Consider the following 26330-nt stretch of genomic DNA (forward strand, 5'->3'; position numbering starts at 1 on the left):
CACCGCAACCAGGGCCCCTGCAAAAGATCATACCCTCAGCATGCTTTTCCCTCGTCGGTACGGGTCGATGGATCGAGACGGGGGCGGGTTTGAGGAGGGAAATTCCGGGTGGCAAAATGGAAAGACCGACCAGAGTGGAGGGAGTGAGTCAGGAACCCGGATGGATAGCGAGAGAGAGGGAGACCCGGGGGTGGTGGTGGTTGTGGTGAATATGAGGCGGAGGAAGAGGAGAGAGGACGAGAGAGAGTCAGAGAAGAGAGAGAGAGAGATGGAAACGCACGGGGGAGGAGAGAAACGAAGGGGAAGGAACAGCCACATGTCGTCGTCGGTCTTTACCCGGTCGGGTCAAAGTGCGGCTGTACGGTGGCCCGCGCGACACCTTCCGGTCAACATCCGCTGGCATCGCATCGTCCCTGAATCCATGACAGCTCGGCATCGCGGAGGATTCGCTTGACTTTGCACCTCTTTCTCTCTCGAGCTTCTTTTCACGCCCTCCTTATTCTTTTTCTTTTATTTCCTTCTGGGTTTCCTGATTCTAAACTCCCCTCTCCCCCGTCTGTGGCTCAACTGTCGTCATGGCGGACAGCGAGTACTCCCCCAAGTTCGCACCTTTCTTCTCCTTTGTAAGTATCGTCCTCATTCCCCTCTATTCTCAGGGGATCTGCTGTCGTTTGAAGAGATACTGACTCGAGGTAGGCTGGGATCGCTGCAGCGGTGAGTCCCCGAACAACGTGTCCTATATCACTACCTACCTAGCTAACACCTTTGCGAAAGATGATCTTCGGATGTACGTACTTCTTCGTCCTACAGATCCTAACAGGAGGACGAAAACTAACAACAACTCCAGCAATGGGCGCCGCATATGGGACAGCAAAGTCTGGCATTGGTATCTCCGGTGTGGGAACCTTCCGGCCGGACCTCATCATGAAGGTATAGTATCTTCCGTTTTGCTCTTGATTCAACAGAGAAATGAATGTCAGCTGATTCGCTCCCGAAAATAGTCCCTCATCCCCGTCGTCATGTCCGGTATCATTGCAGTCTACGGACTGGTGATCGCAGTTCTGATCGCCGGAGACATGCAGCCCCCTCCGCTCCAGAATACTAGCCTCTATACGTATGTGTGCCGGACTGAGTGGCGGGAAATATGAGCAAAGCAACCATCTGACTCGATCTAGGGGATTCATGCACCTCGCGTCGGGATTGTCGGTTGGCCTCGCAGGCGTGGCCGCCGGATACACGATTGGAACTGTCGGGGACGCGGTAAGTTGATGTTCAGAAAGATGGACAACCAGCATCTGACAGCAGTTCAGGGCGTTCGTGCGTATATGCAGCAGTCGCGAGTCTATGTTGGAATGATTCTCATCCTGATTTTCGGTGAAGTCCTGGGTCTCTACGGGTACGGTGCTCTCAGACACTCCCACGATTTCTCTGCTAACGCCTACAGTTTGATCGTCGGTCTGATCCTGAACTCGAGAAGTCACCCTTGAATAGGGAAAAGGTGTTCGATTTCGTATGGTATCCCAATATGTTGGCAATTTGCTCTTTCCTGCGCAACGTCCTTTGCCCGTCCATCTATGCTCTATATAAAGACCGTGACCGCTTAGGGTGACAAGCAGAATCTGCCAGAGACCCGTGTCTCTTCGGCAGAGTAATTCTAGTCGATTAGATATTCGCTTCGCCCTCCGAGGGCCACTGTACAAGTACCGGCTTGCTATGCCTCACACAACAATATGACCCCATAACTGATACATCTGTTTTATCTTCTGGCTGTACCTAATTTCTAAATTCACCTTCGGCAAAAGAAACCTAACACGGCAATCAGTCTACATCATCAGCGGTGGATTCCACGGGAAACGGCGACTGTTTGGGACTAAGTTAGCGGGAAGATTACCCAGTGTTTTTTCTGCCCCGCCAGTCGGTAACGTCAGAGCGGCCGCGTCCCTCTTGAACCCCCCCGATCATCACCACCGTAGCGCTCTCGGCCTGTTGCACCCCGTCTTTCGCCACTCATCCGACCGTGATCTGATTGTCTAGCCCATGCCTGGTAATACGGCCGTCATCTCGATCTCCCCATTCTAGAGGAACCGCCGCTCCCTTAATTGCGAGCCCGCCATCGCCGCATTCCCACATCCTCTCCCTCCCCACCGCGCCGCCGTCCTCCGAGACATGCTCCTTCGCCATCCCAATGGCTTCAGGAACGGTGGACCCTGACGCACCGCGCGAGGCGCCGACATCGTCGACCCCATCGAGGAATGTCGAACCTGGTCGGGATGATGTCCACAGGAAGGACAAGCAGCCCGCGGCCCCCAGTCGACCGTCTCATTCGCGACAGTCGAACCCGTTCGTCATCACCGATCACCGAGAAGACAGACGGACGCCGGTTTCAAATCACAGCCTAAGCGTCCAAGACTTTGCACTGTTGAAGACCCTCGGAACGGGTGAGTCTCCAGCCTTCCGCGAATTTGACCTCGGTCTGACAGTATCGCCCCGTCGATCTTAGGGACCTTTGCTCGGGTATGGCTAGTGAGATACAAAGACGAGATCCAACGGAGAGACAAAGTTTACGCTCTTAAGATTCTACGGAAGGCAGACGGTGAGGTCAACCTCGATCTACACACCTGCACTGATCGAGGCTAACTTCTGTGGCAGTCATCAAGCTGAAACAGGTTGAGCATGTACGCAACGAGCGGAAGACCCTTTCGGCGGTTTCCGGGCATCCGTTCATAACACGGCTGATAACGACGTTTTCTGACAGCCAAAGTTTATATATGCTGGTACGCGGCAGTTGTGAGACCAACCAGATGCTTCACCAATCGCTAACCTACTGTCTTAGTTGGACTACTGCCCCGGCGGGGAGATCTTTAGCTACTTGCGACGTGCGCGGCGCTTCAACGAAAACACCTCCAGATTCTATGCCGCCGAGATCACGCTCACCATCGAGTATCTGCATGATATGGAGGGCATCGTCTACCGCGATCTGAAGCCCGAGAACATCCTGTTGGACGCAGAAAGGACACATCAGGCTGGTCGACTTCGGCTTTGCCAAACAAGTCGGGAATCACGAAACATACACGCTCTGCGGAACGCCAGAGTACCTCGCGCCGGAGGTCATCCACAACAGCGGCCACGGGCTTGCCGTCGACTGGTGGGCCCTGGGGATCCTCATCTACGAGTTTCTCGTCGGCCAACCCCCCTTCTGGGACCAGAACCCCATGCGCATCTATGAACAGATCGTCGAAGGACACATCCGCTTTCCGCAGAGCATGTCGCCAGCCGCCCAGAACATCATATCCCTCTTCTGCAAGACAAACCCCACCGAACGACTAGGCTATATCTCGGGCGGCGCTGCGCGCGTCAAGTCACACCCGTTCTTTGAGGGGATCAATTGGGACGACCTGTTCTACCGCCGGGTCAAGGGCCCGATCATCCCCCGCGTGGACCACCCGGCCGATACGGGCAACTTCGAAGACTACCCCGACCCCGACCCCAAGACGCAGACTGTCTACACCGAGGACATGAAGAAGAAATACGAGACCTTGTTCAGCGATTTCTGACACGTGCCGTCCCACGCGCGTCATGCGCACGTATTGTCACTCGATGGCTGGCGGACGAGAACCGCCCATCGCCTGCGCACCGCGCGGAGGGCCATCCAATCCAGACTCTCTCACTTGTCCAGTTCGGCACCGTGACTCCATTCCTTCCTGGACCCGCTTAGTCTTATATATACGTCTGTCTGTGCGCCAACCGATCCCACAACACGCCCAGTCCCGCGCAAACCCGCCCTATCCTTCCAGCCCGTGCAACCCCCAGTTAAACGACAGTGTCCTGCTTGACCCTCCACTTTGGCATCTATCTTGGCCCTTTCCACCGGTTGCGCGCAAACCGACGACGACCCACTGAACTGACATTGTAGGCACGTGTTGACATTCTTAGCTGGTCACGCAGTCGTCGCATCGTGAAGAAACGAGACACGAGGATTCCAACGATTGTTCTTGCCATGTACTGTAATATAGCGCATTTCCCTCTCTTCCTGTCCCCCGCCATGTCCCTCACCCCGGGCATTCATCTGCCCCGCCGTGACATCCAGGCGCGTGGTTTTTCTATATTAGCTGTGGTGCGTTATATCCGGGCCACACCCTGGAACAGGAGTTGTCATACCGGCCGAGACCTTCAACAGTCCAAAAGTGGATATCCTCTTCCACCGGCTATCTGGCTGGGACTAGGCGCATTCCGGAGCCCGGAGCGATTGCAATTTGGTGATATCCATGTAATGCATCGTTTGGTTGAATCAGAATTTGTGTCGCCGTAAATTTACCCTAATCTACACCATCTTTATCGGCCCCTGCGGGAAGTGACTGCGCAGCAAAAATAATTCTGGTATAGGTCTATCCAAATAATCTAGCTAAAATATCCGGTGGGTAGAATAACATTCACAAGAAGGAAAAGCAAGGTATAGGGTACAGAAGGGATCAGGTAGGTGGCCTCCAGACCCTCGATATGGTCGGGGGAGGAAGTGTCGCTTTGAGCAGTTGATATGGCGGCCCTGTCTCTACCAGTGTCCGCGGATCTTGTGTGTTCATTATGGCTAGCCCTCCTCGCAAAGGGAGCACGGTATGTTCGACGGATCCTTGGACATCTGGATAGTGGAGCCGGGCCTTGTGATCCAGGTGAATAAGATCCACTGAACAGTCATGATACAGGCATCAGACAACGTCGATGCGTATACTCATCAAGAAAATGCGGTTCGTCATTCATGTCGTGATAGACGGTGAGAAACAGGGGTGCGGAGACCCCGGGTGACTGTAGGTGTGTATGGGATGTGCCCATGATATTAAGGAGTAAGATGTGCTGATACAGCGGACCAGGGAGTCGAAAAGCCAATCTCTCAGACTCCGTAGCGATATATCAGGCAGGTCGACGCCTGCAGGAGACGTATAAAAGCGACAATGGACGTGGCCAATACTTATAGGGACGGGTCATCCTTCCAAGATCCTAAGCGAGAATTAGCGCAAGGAATTCAACCATACAGATGAGCATACGTACCATCAAAATCATGCTTGACAAAAGCCATCGGATCGTCCACGTCCTTGGCACCCATCTGCTGCACGCCGGGACTGAAGCTCGTAATCGGGAGGACAATGACATCGCCGACTTTGCGGTACTCTTCCTGGTTCGTAAAATCCTCATATGTGATGTTTTTGTCCGAATTGGGGTCAATGTTGAAGTATTCCGGGTTATTGAAGTACCGGAAGACCGCATCAGTCCAGGCGGCCGGACCGGTGAACTCCACAATAGTCTTGTCCATCTTGCCCTTCTTCAGAATCCCCGCTTTCTTCATCCGCAGGGCCTCCTCGGTGATGTAGGCTACGATATCCCGGAAGATGGGGTGGCCTGGCTTTGACTGGATCGTCCACTGGCAAAACTGAATCCGGCGCGAGTACCAATCGTGCCAGTCAGGGCGGTCCGGGTCCGCCTCGATCCCCACCACTACACCGATCGTTGAGAGATCGACCGAGGTGGGGAGCCACTCAGAGGCGGGTTTCAACGCGGTGGTGTCGATGTCGCTGTAGATTCCACCACGCGCGAGGAGAATCAAGTACCGGAAGAAGTCGGCCTTGAGGACGGGAAGTGGGAGCGCATCAAAGGCTTCAACCACCTCGGGCACCGAGCCGAAGAGGTATTTAATCAGATGCCGCTGGGTGTCGTCGGGAATCACCTCGTGTACAAACCCGGGGTGTAGTTCGGTCCAGCTGGCCTCGGCGGCGCGCAGGTCTGCGGTAAACCACAGCGAGGCCGGGGTATATTTCCACGTCTGCCAGATGTATGCGGGGAACTTGTTGTTGAGGTCGTAGGGGAAATGATAGCGAAGACGTTCGCGAAGGGGAGCGCTCGGAGAGGGTTGGAGCGGTTGTTGGACGGCGTCCTTCTTCTGTCCGGGGGAACGTTCTTCTGTCCCGTCGGCGCCATCTTGAACGTTCTCTTCGGGGGTATAGAGAGAGGGTTCGTAGGAAGGGGAGGAGTGCGAGGAACGGAGGAGGAAAATGAAGGTGACGAAGAAAACGGCCGCGATGAGCGACTTGCGGAACGTGATCATGTTGCAAGGGGCCTTCCGGTAGGCACCTGGGACTTTGGAAACGGCACGTTCAGGCAATACCACGAGTCTGCGCCAGCTCCCCGAGACGTGCCCAGACAAATGAATATCGGAGGAATATCAGGAGAGAAACGCTGTCCGGGAATGACAACCGGGTCAAAGTCCGTTCCACCTCAGAAGGAGACCAAAATCACTCATATCTGCCTAGTTTCGAGCTGTCCTGTATAAATTGCCGCTCCGTGACACTGCGGAACTGGATCGAGTTACCACGCACTCTGCGAGGGGACACAATTGGCACACAACGGCCGGACAAACAGGGAAGGGCGACGCGACTGAGGCAGCGACGGAGGGAGCGCAGCGGTGAAACCGAACAGGTTGCGCATGCAAGAAAATTCGAGTGGGAAAGAGTAGAAGAGAATCTTTAAGATGACCGGGGCGGATGAAGATATTACGTGGGCGGTGGGACCCCTGGACGGCTGCTATTGGCAGCGACGGCAATCCGCGTGGATGGCGATAAGGAATGACGACGATGGTCAGTATACGGTATAGGTAGAAAAGGCGAAGTGGATAGAAAGGGAGGAAGAGAATCGCCTGAAGATTTAGTCTTATATGGTCCGACTGTGGATAATTGCACTGCATTTCATACCGGAGATTGAGCTGGGCTGGTGGAGGTGGCCTTGCAACTGTGTCTTCGCGCCGTCACCCGCAATGGGAATGATCGCCCCCATCACGAAGAGGGGGGAGCCCATCAATCGTTCGCTTCAGCTGCTCATCTTCTGGCTCTCCTCCCGACCACTACGATGCGATCCAATGGTTCACTTCAGCCCATAGTGCAGGTTCGAAAGAGCGAGGCCCATGTTGTATCTCCTATCCCCACACGGCATCAGTGGCGTGGCCGTTTTCGGTCGGCTCGTGCTGGGGAAAGACGACCCGGGCTATAAGTATTCATCTATATCTTCTTGAACGTTACAAGGTCCACTCGTCCTTCCAAGTCTAGACTACCGAGGGCTTTTTCCTCATGATAGTCCCGTCGTATTCTCGACCGGGAGGGTCACTCTCTTATCAGGCTCCTTCTCAAACCGGATTTCTGGATATCACCACATATGCCATAGATTGCCGAGGAAGAAGGACATCATCAGAGGGATCCGTCTGGCATAATCCGAGTGGTTCATCTGCCCGGGTTGAGTGTACTAGTCTGTGCTACTAGAGCAGACCCCAGTCCAGCCGCGTCATTCTTATCCCACACCATCAATCTGCAGGTCCGACTTGGCTTGGGGGCTGCTAAGCTTGTATAGGTGGTTAGGTGTTCGCTGACCAAAGAGATCTGGCATTGGCGACGGGCTAAATGCACCACCTGCACGCCACAGCTGGGGTAGTGAGACTAGTTAGTAGTGGCCTTGGGCCGTACTAGTTCAAGTGCTGCGGGAGTACGGAGTACGGAGTACGTATTAGTGCATTAGTCGAAACGAGCTTCTCCCGACTCCCGCCCAGACGGATCGCCAGTTTCACCTGGACCAAACAGGCAGATGCAGGGTGTAGGAGACATAAAGCGTTGGATTTCCCCGTCAATCACGGTGTCAAATTGATTCGAACTGGACGTCGATCAATCAGCTAGGGTCAGCTAGGGTCTTAGTCGGGATACCGTCGGCGAATCCGAAGAGAAACACGGGGGCTGCAGTGATGATCCAAATGTCAGAGGGAGGTTCCTGGTCGGAATCCCAAAGGGGCTGATGTTCATAGTTACAGTAGGTACCTGAGGTGCCTCCGAAGACTATGGCAGACACGTGGACCCGCACTAGCTCCTCTTTGGCCCGTGGCGCCTCAGGCGCCACCGTTTCCTAAAGCAGCCCTAGAGCAGTTCGGATACTACCTTACCTGCCCGCTCTACTTGGGTAGATACCTGGCTGTATTTGAGGAGCCCAGTCTCTTCCTTGTTTTAAGAGCCAGAAAATCCAGAATGGAACGTTCAGGGCGGACTTTAGACCAGGGTACAAAATTAAATAAGGGTCCATCTGCAGCTATGACGACAAAAGCTCCATGTCCTCGACCGATCGGGCATACTGGAGCCAATGCTGCTTTTGATATCCTGAATTCAATGTAATGATGCTATCAAGAGTTCTTCGTATCTTGGTCTGGATACCCTTATCTCATTGGGGGATATAAATATTTCTCTCCACATACGACCTATATATATATTTAGCCTTCAGGCGTCTATAGAAATTGTTCACAATTACATAGGTATATTAGGCTATTAATCCGGATTCTTTAAAGACTATCTCACCCATCATATTGCACATCGTGACTACATTCGCCAGCTGGAAACAGTTATTTCTCAATATTAGGTTTATTCTGCCAGGGCCATAAATGAGGAATCCAGAGACATCCTTCATGGATATCGATACCTATTTGATTACGTGAATGAACCATGGAATTTACCCCCGTCTGCCTATGATTGCTGTTTTGCGTCAAAGTATACTAAGATAACTACTACTCATTATGCCCTTGATGCTGCCTATGCGTGGGTTCTGTAACTCACAAAATTGATTGACCATTCCATTTGCACGGATGTTTAGGAAAATTAAAGAATAGTAGAAACCGAGAGCAAGCTCGTACCTCTTCCCTTCCTCGTAGTGTCCGCGGATACGAGGGTTGAATGACCTACGAGGGTCTTCCTCCTCTCGGCTTGCACTCTTGCTGGCCGGTCAGGCTGTCTGCGGGGGCGACTGCCAACGCAGTGCGGACGAAGAGGGTCAAGACATGAACGAAGCGCATTTCTAACTTTCCGGATGGTAATGGAAGCAATGGGATGTATGCTGTTATTCAATGGAACTGTAGGGAAGGAAAGCTCCAGTGGGCAAAGAAGGAGATGTAAATGTTTGGCACTGGTACAACTGACCCTGCCAACAACCAGGAATGCTTTAGGCATGGAATTTCCGGGGCCTTTCAGGTCTACTCTACTATTTACATTCTTCTACCCAGCATGTCGCGTAATTTGAAGTCGTTGAGAAGTCGATTCTCAGTCTTCTAAACGAGGGCTAGAGTACGTAAACAAGGAATATCTAGGAAATTCAGAATCAATCAACCATTAGGTAACCCCCGTAGTCCTACTCTTTAATGTAAAACAACCCTTCTCCCTGTGGTTGGTTCACTTCAAGATGGCCTTTCGGCTTCAAAGAGCTTCAACATTCCAATGATTAACAGCTTCCAGGCCGTGTCCAAGCTTCGGTACTGTTCTAGCTCAACGTAATGAAGACTAGGACATTCATACAACGACAACTCAGCACCCAAGCCTACTGTGAGAAGGATCATGAGTGAACATAGCGCCAGGATTCAAGTACATACCGAGGAGCAAGAATGATCAGCACCGATGCAACTAAAATAGTTACTGGACCCCATTCTGTCTACATTTCGACGTAGGCTGCCACCAAAGTCCGCCTCTTGTATGTATTTTGACACAAATCTGCCTTAGAGAGGATAGGCCTACGGATTTTATGGGAATTTCTAGGTATGTATATCCACAATATCACCGTAAATATGCGAATAGCTATATATTAAGATACTGGTGATCCATTAGTCCACACTGTAGTAAGCAGAAGCTGGTTCCTTTAATCAATGGCCTAACCGGTGCCCAGGGGGTTTTTAAATTCGTGGGACTATCATCTATTCTAGGTAAACATCATATCGGATGTCATCGGGCAGCTTAAGTGTGGGGTTAGATAAACAACAACGCAATAGTTAGCGATTTAATGAAGACATTGAATCAGCATAGAAATAACCGCTGTAAACCGTACCTGGAAAGGTTAAATCGGTTAATTCGCGCCTAAAGAGTTTTCCCAGGAGACCTTTACCTTTTCGAAGAGTCTCGACTCTCGACCGGCGCCAACCCGCCCGCGGCTGCGCCTCGGACCCTTTGAAAGGGTCTTGCGTGCTTGCGCCCCAACACTGACAATGGGACTTCTGACTGCAGAGAATTTCCTTCCCTCGTCAAGAGACTGCTCTGGGGACACCAAGCTGTCCCGATAGCTGTCGCTTAATACTTCCAGGGGAAGTCGAAAGAAAGTTTGACGGCGCGCATCCCTGAAACACGTCTTCCAGGCAGCCTTTTTCAGCTGATGTACATATATCAGCCGCCCGATGCTGAGAAGATCGACATCCTAGAGACTCCCAAGGAGAGAATGCACCCCGACACTCTGACGGTCGATGACCATCGAAAGGAGATCCCTCCAACGACCCTCTCAGCGTCAGCGTCTTCGCTGCCCCGCGACGACGACTCAGGCGCGGGGATTACAAAGCCGGTGATCATCTTCTCCCCGGGGAAAACGGATGCGCCTGAGGACAAGACACCCCAGCGATGGACGCGAAAACGGATCGCATGGATTGGCATCATTGCCTTCTCCGCCCTGGTGATCGTTGTTCTAGTCATCACCTTGCCAGTCGTCCTACTCCGACGGCGTGGACCGCCCGACGACCCCAGCTACACCAAGACATCAAATCGCCCCCTTCTTGTGGTCGATAACTTTCCCGATCCAGGCCTGATCCATACCAACGGGACATGGATTGCCTATGGGACAAACGCAAAGAAAAACGATTCCAATGTGGCCCATATCCCCGTCGCCACCTCTATGGACTTTACAAATTGGACTCATATCGAAGGCTACGATGCCATGCCCACCATAGGCGGTTGGGAGAAGAGAATCAACCATTGGGCGCCCGATGTGATTGAACGTGTAAGCCACCGTTTCAACTAGCTTCCAACGAGGAGCTAAGCTAATTGGCCGCAGAATGATGGCAAGTTTGTCATCTACTATTCAGGAGAGTTAAAGGACTGGAAACGGCACCACTGCGTCGGGGTCGCCGTGTCCGAAGAAAAGGATCCACTAGGACCGTACATTCCTGAAAAGAAGCCGTTAGCCTGCCCACGAAAGCACGGCGGTGCCATTGACCCCTCGCCATTTCGCGATACCGATGGCAAATTGTACGTCGTGTACAAGGCCGACGGCAATAGTATTGGCCACGGCGGCAATTGCAACAATAGCAAAAAGCCGATCGTGACCGTTCCGATCATGCTGCAAGAGCTAGAAGACGACGGTACCACGCCGGTTGGAGACCCCGTCCAGATTCTCAGAAACGAGAAGAGCGACGGCCCTCTCGTTGAAGCCCCGAGTCTCATCTATACCCAGGGGCTATATTATCTGTTCTTCTCGTCGCATTGCTTTACCTCTCCCGAGTACGATGTCAAATACGCCTATTCGACATCGCTGAAGGGCCCGTATGTACGAGCTGCCAGACCGTTGTTGAAGACGGGCGATTTCGGGCTCAAGTCACCCGGAGGCGCGACTGTCTCACCAGATGGAACCAAGATGGTGTTCCATGCGGACTGCAAAACCAGTTGGAGATGCATGTATGCGGCCGCCATCGATATAAGGGTCAACTCAACTGTAACCCTTACCTCTCTTTGATGTCCGTCGCTATTGTGTTCTTTTTTCATGAATAATGCATTGTTAGGCTACATAGGTAGATATAGACATATTTTGTACAAATTCAATACCCAGTGGTCATTGCTATCCCAGACAATGAAACATACATAGTCACATCCTAGAACCCTAGTCTCCCAAAATCTCCTCCGCAAACTTGGTAATCAACGCATTCAGTTCATCAGGCATCGGGCTTAAACTGCAGAGAAAGAGGTGTATTTCCAAGATACAGAGCCTGTCGCTAATACGAAACATCCTTAGAACTACGGTCCCTCCACCTCAAGAATCTCGATGAATCTCTGAGACAGTGCAAGTCTTTCCCGCTGTCCACTGCCATCCATCACAGTGGTAATGCAGTCATGGCTGGTGCTCAAATACTGTTTTCGAAACACCTCCCACAGAATAGATCCACGACCAGGTCGAGGATAAAAGGGATCATTTCTCTGAAAAGCTGTCACAGCCTGTAAGACACCGTGCTCATTCATTGTGATGATACGAACAAGGTCGAAATCCAATATCCACAGAGCGTGTGGACCTAGGATGTTCACCCAGGTGTCACCTTCGTGCGTGCCATCAGCAGGAGGCGGAGCTAGGACAAATTCTATATCATTGCCATCCATTTGTCCAAGCCAATGGATGGTGGCCAGTGCTTCAGCCATAGCTCTGGCATACAGCACCCTATGGCCTATCGGTATGCCGAGCTCCATCATTTGGTCGATGTGAAGAGGAAAATTCCTGAGCGAGAATGCTTGGGATCTACCGGGCTCGGATGTCCGTTGTATCCCCCTGCGACCAAGGTAGGGTCGAATGAGGCAACTTCTGTTGGTATCGCTGGACAAGATCTCGGGCCGCAAGTCTGGAGGACAGTATCTTTCCACCAGCAGCCTCCTCGTCACAGAACCGAAGGATGGGATGCGCTGAGCTTGGAGTGTATTGCATGGAGAATGGCCATCTGGGAACCTGGATAGGTGTCGCTTCCACCAGGGCTCTTCTGTTGGTGGGATAAATCTGAAGCAGGCGGGGACGAGAGCTTGCTGGTGCGTCTGATTTTTGCTCTTTTTGATCTCGGCAAGGGTTTTCATACAATTCAGGATACGACGGTGCATGCGGTAGTCATTATGGAGAGAACGTGAAGGACCGCCGTCTTCTCTCTTGAAGACCCATGCAGCTGAGATTTCCTTGTCGTCACTAGTTGCGGCCCACACAGTCCCGCAGAATCCTTCTCCGATGCGATGGAGCTTTGCTTTATGGTCTTGCGATATGGTGTGGTCCGTATGGTCAGACATGTTAAATGATGATAATGGGCTGGAGACTTCTGGGGGGGAGCCGCGGTTATATAGGGTATTTGAGTGGGTGGTTCCCTGCGTAAGAGGGGCATCATGTCGATACTCATCATGACGGGATGGTTGCCTAATGCGACAGACCTACATATTGATGCGCGGCAAGAACTGTCTACAGCATGTTTGATACTATACTCACTGCAGATGTAGGTACAGTATACAAGCATAGATCGGCAGCAGCCAATCAAGAGGACGGCAGATGACGCCATGCGAAAACGGCCCTTGATGCCTGAGGCTCCGCGGGAAGCTTACTTGACCGGCACTTCTCCGCGCCTCACCATATATTCTTATCAGTTCCCCCGCGGACTCATTCTTTTCCTTCAAAGCTCTCTCGGTCATTCACAATGACCCCCGTTCAAGGCGCCATGCGACCCGCCTCGCGGTCTTTAAAAACGCTGGGAGGCTTGTTACGACAGGGCGAAAGCGTCGCACCCTTCGCCGGACGGAATCGCTTTTCTATCTCTCTGTCATCAACATACTACGCCAACCGCCGAGAACTGCACCAAGGCCCTGCCAGGAAATCCCAATCGGCGGCTGCCGCTTCCCAGTTAAAAGACTCCTCAAACCCCGCCCTTTCGTTCCCTTGTCTCGATGCTCAAGAGGCCAAGTCCGCGCTCCTCTCCGCCCGGTCACTCGAGTCGGGTCCCGAGCCATCGTATACCACCGGTCAACATGAGCAATATCATTGCGAGGAACCATTGCTCCTAGACTGGGGTGGTGTGTTACCCGAATTTGACATCGCATATGAGACATGGGGTCAGCTCAATGCTGACAAGAGCAACGCGATCCTCCTACACACCGGTCTGTCGGCCTCGAGTCATGCGCATAGCACGGCAGCCAATCCGAAGCCAGGCTGGTGGGAGAAGTTCATCGGTCCAGGGAAGCCATTGAACACAGACAAATACTTCGTCATTTGTACCAACGTCGTTGGTGGGTGCTATGGCAGCACGGGTCCATCGTCGGTCGATCCTTCAGATGGAAAGAGATACGCTACAAGGTTTCCGATCCTGACGATAGACGACATGGTGCGGGCACAGTTCCGCCTTCTGGACTCGCTAGGGGTCCAGAAACTATATGCTTCCGTGGGTTCTAGCATGGGCGGCATGCAAAGTCTCGCCGCTGGCGTCCTTTTCCCGGAGAGAGTCGGAAAGATTGTCAGTATCAGTGGATGTGCCAGGAGCCATCCTTACAGCATTGCCATGAGACACACCCAGCGCCAAGTGCTAATGATGGACCCCAAATGGGCCCGCGGCTTCTACTACGACTCCATCCCGCCCCACTCGGGGATGAAGCTTGCGCGCGAAATCGCGACAGTCACTTACCGCAGTGGTCCGGAATGGGAGAAGCGGTTTGGCCGCAAACGCGCAGACCCCAGCAAGCAGCCGGCGCTGTGTGCGGACTTTCTCATTGAGACCTACCTGGACCACGCGGGTGAGAAGTTCTGCCTAGAATACGACCCCAACAGTCTGCTCTACGTTTCCAAAGCGATGGACCTTTTCGATCTGGGACACTCCCAGCAGGTGGAGACCAGGAGACGCAGGGCCGAGTACGAGGCGAGAATTGCGCAAGGTGGCAAGACTCTCCGCTCGAGCAACATCGCATGCAGCCTCACCCTCCCCGATAAGCCGTACGAGGAGCAGCCATCTGTGACTGCCACGACCCCTGCGATGAACCAGTCTGTATCTGATTTTAGCCCGGAAGGGCCACCCCAGGATCTGGTCAATGGCCTTGCCCCATTGAAGAACCACCCGGTTCTTGTTATGGGTGTCGCTAGCGACATTCTCTTCCCTGCGTGGCAGCAGCGTGAGATCGCGGAGACCCTCCGTGCTGGTGGAAACAACAACGTCGAGCATATTGAACTCGGCGAGGACGTATCTCTGTTTGGTCATGATACATTCCTTCTTGATTTGAAGAACATCGGAGGTGCGGTGGAAAAGTTCTTACAGTAATGGATGGGGTTCTTTTTGTGTTACAAGCGGGCAAACAACAATGATCATGCATCATGGCGATGATATCCATTCTATTCTGTATGTTTAGTTGCTTTGATTCTGTTATTTATCTTATGTAAACTCAACTCTTCATACTGCTGAATATGCTATTGGCGACTACCGAAGTAGACTTCAGCCGTTGGATTATAAAAAGCTATCTAGATATATAGAGGCAGTTACCCATGTATGATTCTTCCGACGCCCTCAGATTAGCTCTCAGGTTCTCATAGGTTTCCAGGCAGATATGGATCGTGCGAACACGCGTAGTGCCGGATACCGATAGAATTTGGCTTTTGGTATTACCTCGTCACCGGGCGGAAGAATACAGCGGGGAGATAGCAGGGGTAAACAGAAGAAGAGTATTGTTGGTTAGTTGCGATCTTCCCACACTATATCGAAGAGAAAAGCCCGAGTTGCAAAGATATATTGATGTGCATTGCGTCCATAATCACATTCTATGTATGCGTAGAGTAACTTGGTATTCGACAGTTCCAATGGGACAAAGAAAGTCGTTTTAGTGCGTAGACGGATGTAGGATAGACGGAAACTGATCTTTGTCAGCCAATGTGAAAAGAGCCCGCCAGTCAGATTGAAAACTACCATTCCATCTCCACTCGTCATTGGAATGCCCATCGTTACATCGAGACGATAAACAGACGGAGCACTTGGTCGACCTCGGAGTGGCGCTATAATTGTCATCATGCGGCGTGGCTGTACTGGAGAGGTGAAATTATTGGGCGTAGTGTCGAAAAGGGATGTGATCGTGGTTCATCTGGGGAAATTAGTGAAGAGATACTGTATCTACGCAAGGAAGAGCGTCGTCCCAGTCCACAAACATTAGAAGACAAGAGACGACGATGTTCTTCCAGAAGTGAGTAATGAAATCAGGGGGAGGAGAGCAGTTAGAAGCTGCGCGAATGACACCGAGAATAAACGGGCTTTCTCTGGTCTCTTAGATCTCTGTTCCATCTCAATCATACACGCTGTGCATCGTGTCTTCTTCCATTCGCTTGCAATGCTCGCGAAGGATGAAGCCCACGACGCGTTGTATTCGATTCGAATCAATCGTGTCATGAGAAGCTCTGATGTGTGGTTTTATCGTCATCGAGACGAGAAAGTGTGTATTCTCGGTCCTGCGAGATTGGTTGTCAGTCACCACACATACTTTCGAGAGACAGTGGAACGTACCTGGTGGTCTACCAGAAGAGAATGAATTGAAGAGGAAGATTCAAGTTGCTTCGGCGCTGATCTTTTCCACCCCCAAGACGCGCCGCACGTGATCCAAAATTACGTAGTGCTCCGATTGACGTTCTCCGCCAGCTTTTTTTGAGATTTAGATTCCCGAGCATAAGGAGAAGAACAGATCAAAAGATGTCTTCCTGGATCCAGCGGCACGCTGGCTCCCAGCAGACGCAGCTTGCGGCCACAGCTGTAATTTCGGGTGCTGCTGTCGCCGGCGCCATCTTGGGCTACCAAGCACTCAGAAGAAAAGAAGCCGTTAGCGAGCTTAAAGCTTCCATCCCCAACATTGACGAGGAACACCATGCTGAGAGGGTACGTTTGTGTTGCTTATAGTGCAAGCGCTCTGCTGGCTAACTTGACAAGCTTACGAAGTTCGGAACGGCGGCCGCACTGAGCAAAGAAGACGAGCGCAGCGCAGCTCTTGCTCGTCGCGCCCAGCTGGGTGACTATGATGACGGTGAGTCGGCGCCCCAACCTCCAAGACTCGGGTAAATTGCATTGACTGATATTATCTGCACGGCCCAGACCTCATCCTCGAACAACTTGCGCGCAATCGGGTTTTCCTTACCGACGAAGGCCTTGCGAAGCTCCGGGAATCGTTCATAATTGTCGTGGGATGTGGCGGTGTCGGATCGCACGCCGCGGCGTCGCTCGTGCGATCGGGCGTGGCTAAAATCCGACTGATCGATTTCGACCAGGTCACACTCTCGTCGCTGAACCGCCATGCTCTCGCCACGCTGGCGGACGTCGGAACGCCAAAAGTCCACTGCATTCGCAAGCGAATGGAACAGATCACGCCGTGGACCAAGTTCGACTGTCGCAACCAGCTCTTTGGGGGGTCTGTCGCGGAGGAGCTGCTGGCGCCGTGGTCATTCGACGACGCCGATAAGGGACGGAAGCCGGATTACGTGCTGGACTGCATTGACAACATCACCTCCAAGGTCGAGCTGCTGCACTACTGCCACTCGCACTCGATCCCGGTGATCTCGTCCATGGGCGCAGGGTGTAAGTCGGATCCAACGCGGGTGACGGTGGGCGACATTTCCGTCAGCACCGATGATCGTCTGTCGCGTGCTACGCGACGACGGCTTAAGCCTTTGGGCGTGAGCACCGGGATTCCCGTGGTGTTCTCGACCGAGCGACCTGGTCCCGGGAAGGCCACACTACTGCCCTTGGCAGAGGAAGAGTTCTCCAAGGGGGAGGTAGGGGAGCTGAGTGTTCTGCCGGACTTCCGTGCACGCATCCTACCGGTGCTGGGAACGATGCCAGCAGTGTTCGGGTACACCGTCGCGAACCATGTTATCTGCGACATCGCAGGATATCCTAGAGACTACAATGTGTCTGGAAAGGGACGAGAAAAGATGTACGACAGCATTTTGACTGCTGTCCAAGGGTATACGGAACGGCTGGCCAGACATGACGCTGGAGAGCAGATTATCGGCCTCCGCATCCCCGTCAGCAAGGATGATGTCGGGTTCATCGTGGATGAGATTTATAGAGGCAAGAGTGCAATCAGCGGTCTCACCAGTCGACTGACAATTGTGCCTTGGGAGCGGCCCGCGGGTGGCTTTGTTGTTGACCCTGTATATGAAGGGGAAGGACAGAAGTGTCTCCCCTTGCGATTGAAAGATCTGGTTTGCATGACCAAAGAAGAGGCTGCGGTCCACGAGAGAGAGGTTTTACTCGGCTCGAAGAAACCAGAAGAGTTCTATGACTCCAAGGTCGTTGAGAAAGTGAAACAGCGGTCGAAGGAGGTGGAGCTTTACGAGAATGACGCATCATGATTGGGATCAACAGCCGCATGCGATCTATGGCTGGTTTGTGTATGAATTTATGGGTATGTAGAGTAGAGGATATACTATATACTACGCACTGCGACTTACTTTGTAGACGGTCTCTAGATCGATGACGATCATGGCCTTGCAGTACGAATACGAGTCATAAAAGTTGATCAACCTCGATCATCAACACAGCCTTGTGGATCAAAGACCCACCGATCCACACAGCTTAACATAAAACGCCCTGGACTTCCAGCAGTTCTTTTCTCTGGCTGGCTATATCAGAATGATTTCCAGGATATGATGGATTGGAAAGCCTTGGAAGGCGACGCTTGTCGGTCCGTGCGGTGCTCATCGTACAAGTCAAACTAGTCAAGCCTTGGTCTGCCTAGGAAATATAGTAAAGACCGAATTGTCGAAGAAAAGTGCAACCAGCCCCAGTCAACCGGAAGAACCACACAAAGAACACGTATTATGCTTCATAAAGCCGTTCATTGTTACTTGTCCATGTGTGGAGCGAATAAGGCATAAGCGCCCCCCGGAAAACAGTGAGACATGGCCCACGGGGCGTAAGCGATGTGGTCTAAGGCTGCACTGCCTTTGCCTGACATGGCTAGAATACAGTCTAGTATCAGGAGGTTCATCTCGGTTAGAACAAGTCCGCCAAGGGTCTTATGCAGCCGAGGTGGCACCAAGAGGCGTTCATGGACCAGGGTAGGATGGTGGGCGTAAAATATGAAATTGAACAGCATTGATCACATATCAAGTTCAAATGAGCCTCCATTCCATCGATTGCCGTCAGGAATTACGGGTGAAACAACAGAAGTTCAGAGTATTGTATCTCGTCTATAATTATCCCAGCCCTAACCCATCGGAGCTAGCGCGATTGCAACCGCTGATACGTACATCGAGTGGGACTAACCCGATAGGGCAACCTGTCACATCGCAGCAACGGATGGATTACGGATGGCTGTCTCGTCCAGAAAATTCACAGTAACCACAGCCAAGACTCACAGCCTCTTCCTCCTGCCTGATTACATCCTGTTCCTCAGTCCCTCCGGCACTACGCATTCCCGGATGTCACTCCTTTAGGCACCTCTTCCCTCCCCCCCAACGATTCTTTCCTCCGTCCTTCCCCTTCTCCCAGAATCACACGTTGGGTGCCAGGGACACTGAATCCGTCCTGGCAACATGGCCGCTTACCCCGACAGCGAGAGCCAACCCTTCGATTACACCTCCGATTCCGACGACGATGGGCTCTACTCCTCGAACACTCCCGCGCCGTCCTACCGCCTCACCCGCTTCACCCGCCCGCTGGTCGACTACGTGCGGAATGAATGGCAAACGAGCGCCAAATACACCCACCTCTCCCCGTCCTCTCACGACCGGTCCGACTCCCCACGATGGCTGCAAATGATCTTGTCGATCGTCGCCGCCCCGCGCTTTCGTCGCTACGTGCTCGTCTACCTGTCGCTGCTGGTGTCGTGCTTCCTCGGGTGGAAGTTCGTCCTGTCACCGCGGCTGCAAGAACATGCGTCGCTGTTGCGCGCCCTCGACCCCAACGTGAAACAGGAGGTGGGGGGCTGGTTCGGGACGAACGCGTTGCCTCGCTTCGACTATATCGTACAGTTGCGCACGCTGGATCCGGCACTGTTGCCCGCCGAGACCGCCACCGCTGGCCAGCCGAGTCAGCGTCGGTTGATTGTTATTGGCGATGTGCATGGGTGCAAGACTGAATGTGAGTATCTTATCCCAAGATTTCTGGGTGATTTTGTATCTGACGTATTCTGGCATGTTTAGTGGATCGACTCCTGGACGAGGTCTCCTTCAACCATGAGCACGATCATCTCATTTTCACCGGCGACATGATCAACAAGGGCCCCGATAGTTTGGGCGTGGTCGACCTGGCTCGTCAATACTCTGCGTCCTGCGTGCGTGGAAACCATGAAGACCGTGTTCTCCTCCTGCGCCATGAGATGCTCACATCGAATTCGTCGGTCAACGCGTCGCTGGGCGACCCTAATGGCGAGCCGTTCCTGCCGCAAGACACCCAGGAACGTCAATTGGCCCGTGAACTAACGGATGAGCAAGCGGAATGGCTCGACACATGTCCGGTCATCTTGGATGTTGGCCAGATCGCGAATATGGGCCAAGTGGTGGTGGTCCATGCGGGCCTAGTGCCCGGTGTCGATCTTGAAAAGCAGGATCCATACAGCGCTATGAATATGCGCACCGTCGACTTGGACACGCACGTGCCCAGTGCGTCGCGGAAGGGGACGAAATGGACTAAGGTTAGTCTATCTCGATTTATTCATCTTCACTAGCCTAACCTGGGATCCGGGACTAATGTGTTTAGCTATTCAACAAACACCAATCGGTTCTCTACAACAGTCTCAAGGACACCTCTCCTGAGGAACTCTCGAACCTAAGAACTGTCATCTACGGCCACGACTCCAAGTCATCTCTGTCCCTGAAACCGTACACCAAGGGACTTGATACTGGCTGCGTCAAAGGGGGTAAGCTGACGGCCATGGTCATCGAGGACGGTGGCGAACAGAAGATTGTGCAAGTGCGGTGTAATGATTATACTTCGGATTGAGAAAGCGGTTGCTTTTTGTTTGCATATTGCGTATTGCATCTCCGCTGGTCTGGAGTTCTTGCTAAGCCCGCTTGCGTGTTCCGTCTGGCGTTTGGGTGTTTCGATGTCCGGCCTATAGAACCTGGAAGGAAAGGTATATATGCATAGGTACATACATTAATTTTGTATATTGGCATTCAGGTTGGCAAACAGCTGGAAGCGTATGAGCTTGCGGGATTCACCGAACAATGCACAGCACAGGATGGGGAACCGTTAGAGTCTAGCTCTGCTCTAGGAAAGAAGAAGCTCTCCCCAGCAATGGCTTATCGCTTGCATATATGTACGCCTTACAGTGATTTGGCTGGGCCAACGGATATATCAAGTAAATCTACCATTTGGTCTGACAAGTACCAAGAAGACGGAATCCGAGAGTTCACCCGAAGCCAATGCTATCCTCGCCATTGTGCTAAGCAGGAATACGGACACTCAAGGTGGTATCATTCGGTATTCGATAGCGTCTGCGCCGGGTACCACAACGATAAGCCATACGGTAACCCAGCTCCCGCGTAGGAGCCGTAAGATCAAGCCCCAGACAAGCGTCCCGAATACTCTGGCAATCGCTCTGCCGCCCATAATCAGCAAGGGACGTGCCTTTGAGAGACACATAGAGGTCGGCGTGATGGTCCACTAGCAGCTGGAACTCGGCCTCTTTCTCGAGTCTGATAGCCTCGAACAAGGCCAGACCGCACTGGCTCGCATCGGCCCCATATTTCAGCAGGACTTTGAGCAGAGGTAAGCTTTCCTCGCGGAGCATGGCGAGGCCGAGTGGTGGACTGGCCGGGGTCTTCCAGCCGCCTGTTCGGGTATTTTTCACGGATAGGGCAATGTTTGGATCTGCGCCGCGATCTAGCAGAAACTTGACGGCTTTTAATGGTCGAGGGGCTGACGATAGAGCGCCACAGAGCGGCGTGCACCTTTCTCCCTTTGGTTGGAAGTTGATATCTGCCCCTTTTGAAAGAAAAATGCGCACGCGTTTCACATTTCCTTCCTTTGCGGCGTAGAGAAGCATCCACTGCATTTCGGCCATGATGGTGCGGTTTAGTTTAACTGGAGCATATCTGCCCATCTCCTGAAGCAGATAATCAGCGACAAGATGATGGCCCTGAGAAGCAGCGTTTGCTGCTGGCCGATGAAAAGACCGGTCATACGAAAGCAGGCTCGCACCAAGGGGGACAAGCATCTGGACCAAGACGATGTTGTCCTGGCGAGCGGCTAGGGCAAGAGGGCTTCGCCCGTAAGTATCCTTGAAGTTGATGTCGGCGCCATGTTCGACGAGCATGCGCACAAACTCTGTTCGACCATTAGTCGCTGCATGGCAGATTGGATGGTCGGGCTTGGTATCTGCCACCGATGGGGGCCGGCGTAGTCTGGTTGCAGTAATTTTACTCGTCATGTAAGCTCGACACTGTGATTTCCAGCCCAGATCCACTTCAATGTCGAGAAACCGCTGAAGGGTGCCGATAGAGCCTCTTTTGGCGGCCCAGATCAACGCCGCGAAACCGCGGCTTTCCAGGTTCCATCGGTAGAGGCAGCCGATGAGCTGATGGTAGAGGGTTGAATGAGTACGTACGAGTGCGTACAGGTCTCTGCAGTCGAGGTGAGCTGCGATGAGCAGAAGAAGCTCGTTGGACAGGGACAGGATGGTCATGCGTGCAGGAAGAGCTTGGAGGTGATTGAGACTAAGGGGAGAAAGGAGGACTATTCTAGCATGGGGCGGAGGCCTCGTTTTAAAGAGGCCAAAAGGGAATAAAGACGCGGGCCCACTTGTCGTGTCGGACTAGTATAGACTCATTATCGATTCAAAACGTTGAACTGGATACGAATTTACATATTATCGTACACGATCATTCAACAATCACATCCGCTGCAAAACCGGCAACCTACTGTCCCCTTCAAAATTCTGCGCCGACAGCATAAAGGGGAACCCAATTCGCTTCGCTCTTGCAATCCACTCAGTCGCGTTGTGCGTAGCATGGCATAGGGAAAGCTATCGAGCTGGCTAGAAATGAAGTATGTATGTGCATGTATCATATATAATATCTATGATGAAGGGTGATTTTTATAGCAATAAGGATGCCCAACGCTGTACATGAAGCCTCCAGGCCTCCTTATTAATTTGAATAACTCATCCATCGGATTCTGTCGAATTCCAGCGCCCATCAGACTCCCAAGTAGCCGGTCGTGAGAAGTCTTCGTACCATATTCCGCCAAGGGCGTTCATTTTTAGAAAGCCAAATCGGAAGTATTCAGGTTCGCCGGTCTTGTGACGTCGCCAGCTGAACGATTCAACTGTGCCATTGTCCGCCTTGAAAGCCTGGAAACGGGCAACGTCGTTGACGAGCACACCGATGCCATCCGCATCTTCGGTGACATTAGGGAATGAGAAGACGATGCTTTGGTCCGATGAAATCAAAGGCGGTGCGATCTCGGGCAGCATGCTGCCGAGTTGAGCGCCATTCAGCAAAGCACCAGGTGTCTGTAAGATGCTATCGAAGCCCCACCGGGCGATGCCGTTGATAAAAAGCCCAATAAGTAGGCCTTGGTAGAGAAGGCTCGGTCGGGTCTGGAGAGTGGTTCCTGGCAGGAAAAGGAGGCTGAGGATGTAGTGATGAATGCGTAGATTCATACGCGGAACAGCGACCAGGCCTAGAATGCCGCATGTCATGATCCCGTACAGCGCGAGCATCCGGGGAAGTCGTCCTTCGTTTCGAAAGGCCAGAGCCTGCGTGATCACCACAAAGCAGAGCACGCCGATAATGATGATTAATGCTGGAATAGCACCCGGCTGTTGCTGTATATCATGTGGAGTCAGGCGCGAGATGGGAATTTTGTCGAACGTGTCGGTATTGAGCGCTCCAACCCAGCATGCACCCAGCCAGAGGACCGTTTTATCCCAATGGGCGTCCAGGTCTCTCAGGGTGTGCCTGACGCAGAAGTAATATATTGCGAAGCCCACAAAGGCACAGGGCAGGAACCGACCCAGTCCAATGGACACTATCTCGTAGTAATCCGGCGAATAGGGCGGATCAGAAGATAGGGCCACCTGAAAGTAGACGATGAAAAAAATAGAGGCATAGAATGCTGCAGAGGACGTGATAAACAAAGAGAGTATCGTGGATACGACCAAAGAGAACGAGAACAAAGGCCATCGAAGATCTTGACAACTGAAGGTGTCGTCGTCCGAGGGTTCTTCACTCCCGAACGTGAAGGAAAGCGGGAAGTATGAAGGGAACCCGACACTAGTCAATCCATTCTTTTGGACTGACTGGAAGTTGCTCTGTTCGCCTGTTCGGTGAAGGATACCGCACCCACCCGTCTGGTCGTTCACAATACCAGCATGTACTGCAGCGGGACAGATCGCAGAGTCACCTCGGTAGATACCGATGGTATCCTTCTCAGGGTCCTCAGGACTACCTCCGATGATCAAACTTTGATAATTGATTTCCTCGGGCCCAATATAGTACGGTTCAAGCACCATAGATGCTGCGCAACCCGCCGGGCAACGAAATGCGAATGATCCATGGTCAAAAGGACGACAAGCATCACCATTAAGACCGCAGTCCGTAGCATTGGACCTGCAATGAATACATGAGCCCTTGAAACCTAACATCATAAGGAAACGCACCATAGCCTTCCAGAGCACGACAGTTTGACAGGACTACCGTATCCGGGGATTTCCTGTCCAGACACAGACCAGTCCAGTATTTCGAGGAACACAGCGCCCCAAGCACCCAGACATGCTAGGAGAAGCCACACTTTCGCAGTCGTACTGGGGAAGTATCGATCCACGAGACGACCCGGGGCGGTTTGCCATCGGGGAAACCAAGGGTTAATTCGGTATTTGTGCGGGATCGCTGGTCCTTTGACCCAGGCTCGAATTCCCGAAACAGTGCATGAGAATCGTTCATTTGCCTTTGGTGGCTGAGGAGACGTAGTCGGGAGGAGTGGCTGATCGGGACTCTGAACGTGGCCGGCGGCTCCTGCGGAGTCGGAACTTTCCCGTACAACAGACACGAATGCACTGCTGTCGGAGCCATCCTCTGGTTCCAGGACATGTAGGGGATAATTTCGGTCTCCTCGTTCTATCTTTCCAAAGGAGGAGGACCTCGATCTAGATCTGCCTCTGAGATCCCGATGGGAGGACATTCTGGTACTCCATAGGGGGTGCGGAGATGGAAAACAATGGAAAGAATCTCTTCCGTTGGTTCCTGGCAGAACTAAACGACTTAGTCATCGCATACCAACAGCGTGGTGCACATACTACTTAAGTGCAACAGAGCACAGCTATCAACTCAAATTCAGTATTAAGGTCAAATTAATGGTGTTCTAGCTAATCAAACGAGCGACAGGACTGCCACCAGCTCGTCCTAGGAATCATTAAACACGCCGATAGGGTATCCAAGGTATTAGTAGGCGATTAAGATCATTTCGTCGTGTCCCATGTCGATGGTGGAAGCCATAACATAATAAAAGCGACAAACATGCAACGCGGTGCCAGGGGTATAGAGGACGAGATTCAAGACGTTTTGAACATCTTCAGACTGCACCCACACGAACAACGTACAACCAATGCGAGGCTGACGTAGTTGTGGAAGCTCCATCGAGAGATTGATTTAGACAGCGGAGCGGCTGAAGAATCCGCGGCGACTGTGTACCAAGATTAGATCATGTACGCCAGGAGGTTCAAAGTGAAGCAACTTACGGAGCCTCGGAGCGACGGACGCGGAACGTGAACCAGATGCCCTGATTGATGCTGTTAGAATCAGAAACTCAAGCTCTGCAGCAGGAGTACGAACCACAAGCGCCGAAACAAGCCAAACGACAGCGGAGATAAAGCTGAAGGCCTCGGCAGCTTTCCAGCGGCCACATTCGTTGTTGTCCACGACATTGTGCCAGGACCAGATGCCACCACAGGGGAGCTTGTGCAGAGCATCAACAAGAATACCAAAAGCGGCGAACCAAGCGAAAGAAATGATGACATCGACTGTATATCAAGGTCAGTAACGGGTCGACTCGCGGAGAGCATGTCAACATACATGGCCAGTTAAAGAAGCCAGAGGAGAATGGTATAAGCCATATTAAGCCGAGTAGTATGGATAGTCCAGCGACTACTTCCGTATAGATCCAGCGGGCCTGGGGCCATGCATCAAAGTCACCCAGAGTGTCCAGGTAGTAACCGATAATGCCCGCAACAATCTAGGAAGAGGGGCCGCATTAGCATTGGATCATCGTTCGTGCAGGGAACCAGTCAACTTCGGGGAACATACTGCAGCGCAAATGATCTCCACCACACGGAGGACAATGGACACGAGGCGTGAAACAACAGGCATGATGAAGTGGATAGTAGATAGAGTTGATTGATATGATACTACTGATCACGATGCGAAGATGTCGCAAGATTCTGCAGATAGGCGGGATTAGATTATAAGAGCGAGAGGTTTCGCAGTGTCGGATGGATGACGATTTCCTCTAGGCGACAGGGAGGTCGGGCTAGTGGGCGCTTAAGTACCTGTACAAAGCTTCCCATGCTAACCAGGTGATCGGCCGCAAGTTTTTTTTCCCTGGTCCAGCCCTTGCACGATGAGTCCATTTGGTGGGATCAACAGCACAGCAACATGACATCGTCGGGCCCACGAGATTGGCTGTCTGCAAGGCTGGGTGCGCTGCCCAAAAGTCTAGGCAGACGATCGTCGCCTCCCCGACTGGGAAACTGATCGGCCAGCTTGGCGGATGACGGTTGAGTTTTGGTGTGGTCGGATGTGCTGGTCCAGACTGTCTC

General features: G+C 52.4%; 10 protein-coding genes across 10 annotated transcripts; 6 read left to right on the top strand and 4 right to left on the bottom strand.

Annotated features, from left to right (window-relative positions):
* Window positions 1-575: 575 nt before the first annotated feature.
* On the top strand, window positions 576-1609 carry ATEG_05777 (vacuolar ATP synthase 16 kDa proteolipid subunit 2; the record flags this gene model as incomplete). The annotated part of the gene is made up of 5 exons (XM_001214955.1): window positions 576-623; window positions 775-930; window positions 1002-1114; window positions 1176-1260; window positions 1445-1609. 5 exons carry the CDS (start codon window positions 576-578, stop codon window positions 1607-1609), a joined length of 567 nt encoding a protein of 188 aa, XP_001214955.1.
* Window positions 1610-2185: 576 nt separating this feature from the next.
* On the top strand, window positions 2186-3554 carry ATEG_05778 (uncharacterized protein; the record flags this gene model as incomplete). The annotated part of the gene is made up of 4 exons (XM_001214956.1): window positions 2186-2438; window positions 2650-2675; window positions 2834-2940; window positions 2990-3554. The coding sequence occupies 4 exons, from the start codon at window positions 2186-2188 to the stop codon at window positions 3552-3554; spliced, it is 951 nt and encodes a 316-aa protein (XP_001214956.1).
* A 1409-nt stretch (window positions 3555-4963) lies between these two features.
* On the bottom strand, window positions 4964-6094 carry ATEG_05779 (glycosyltransferase family 32 protein; the record flags this gene model as incomplete). The annotated part of the gene is made up of 2 exons (XM_001214957.1): window positions 4964-4992; window positions 5044-6094. 2 exons carry the CDS (start codon window positions 6092-6094, stop codon window positions 4964-4966), a joined length of 1080 nt encoding a protein of 359 aa, XP_001214957.1.
* A 4109-nt stretch (window positions 6095-10203) lies between these two features.
* ATEG_05780 (glycoside hydrolase family 43 protein) lies at window positions 10204-11550 on the top strand (the record flags this gene model as incomplete). Its single annotated transcript, XM_001214958.1, has 2 exons — window positions 10204-10818; window positions 10873-11550. 2 exons carry the CDS (start codon window positions 10204-10206, stop codon window positions 11548-11550), a joined length of 1293 nt encoding a protein of 430 aa, XP_001214958.1.
* Window positions 11551-11828: 278 nt separating this feature from the next.
* On the bottom strand, window positions 11829-12851 carry ATEG_05781 (zinc finger protein; the record flags this gene model as incomplete). Its single annotated transcript, XM_001214959.1, has 3 exons — window positions 11829-12243; window positions 12326-12482; window positions 12650-12851. 3 exons carry the CDS (start codon window positions 12849-12851, stop codon window positions 11829-11831), a joined length of 774 nt encoding a protein of 257 aa, XP_001214959.1.
* Window positions 12852-13249: 398 nt separating this feature from the next.
* On the top strand, window positions 13250-14854 carry ATEG_05782 (homoserine O-acetyltransferase family protein; the record flags this gene model as incomplete). The annotated part of the gene is made up of 1 exon (XM_001214960.1): window positions 13250-14854. One exon carries the CDS (start codon window positions 13250-13252, stop codon window positions 14852-14854), a length of 1605 nt encoding a protein of 534 aa, XP_001214960.1.
* A 1410-nt stretch (window positions 14855-16264) lies between these two features.
* ATEG_05783 (tRNA threonylcarbamoyladenosine dehydratase) lies at window positions 16265-17919 on the top strand (the record flags this gene model as incomplete). The annotated part of the gene is made up of 3 exons (XM_001214961.1): window positions 16265-16447; window positions 16499-16592; window positions 16661-17919. 3 exons carry the CDS (start codon window positions 16265-16267, stop codon window positions 17917-17919), a joined length of 1536 nt encoding a protein of 511 aa, XP_001214961.1.
* Window positions 17920-19104: 1185 nt separating this feature from the next.
* ATEG_05784 (putative serine/threonine-protein phosphatase) lies at window positions 19105-20325 on the top strand (the record flags this gene model as incomplete). The annotated part of the gene is made up of 3 exons (XM_001214962.1): window positions 19105-19651; window positions 19714-20172; window positions 20270-20325. 3 exons carry the CDS (start codon window positions 19105-19107, stop codon window positions 20323-20325), a joined length of 1062 nt encoding a protein of 353 aa, XP_001214962.1.
* Window positions 20326-20957: 632 nt separating this feature from the next.
* Window positions 20958-22199, bottom strand: ATEG_05785 (ankyrin repeat domain-containing protein; the record flags this gene model as incomplete). The annotated part of the gene is made up of 1 exon (XM_001214963.1): window positions 20958-22199. One exon carries the CDS (start codon window positions 22197-22199, stop codon window positions 20958-20960), a length of 1242 nt encoding a protein of 413 aa, XP_001214963.1.
* A 477-nt stretch (window positions 22200-22676) lies between these two features.
* On the bottom strand, window positions 22677-25881 carry ATEG_05786 (uncharacterized protein; the record flags this gene model as incomplete). Its single annotated transcript, XM_001214964.1, has 7 exons — window positions 22677-24126; window positions 24177-24633; window positions 24793-24811; window positions 25116-25198; window positions 25254-25535; window positions 25588-25747; window positions 25819-25881. 7 exons carry the CDS (start codon window positions 25879-25881, stop codon window positions 22677-22679), a joined length of 2514 nt encoding a protein of 837 aa, XP_001214964.1.
* Between the last annotated feature and the right edge of the window lie 449 nt (window positions 25882-26330).

The sequence above is a fragment of the Aspergillus terreus genome, genomic scaffold, assembly GCF_000149615.1.
Source record: "Aspergillus terreus NIH2624 scaffold_8 genomic scaffold, whole genome shotgun sequence".
Classification (NCBI taxonomy): Eukaryota; Fungi; Ascomycota; class Eurotiomycetes; order Eurotiales; family Aspergillaceae; genus Aspergillus; species Aspergillus terreus.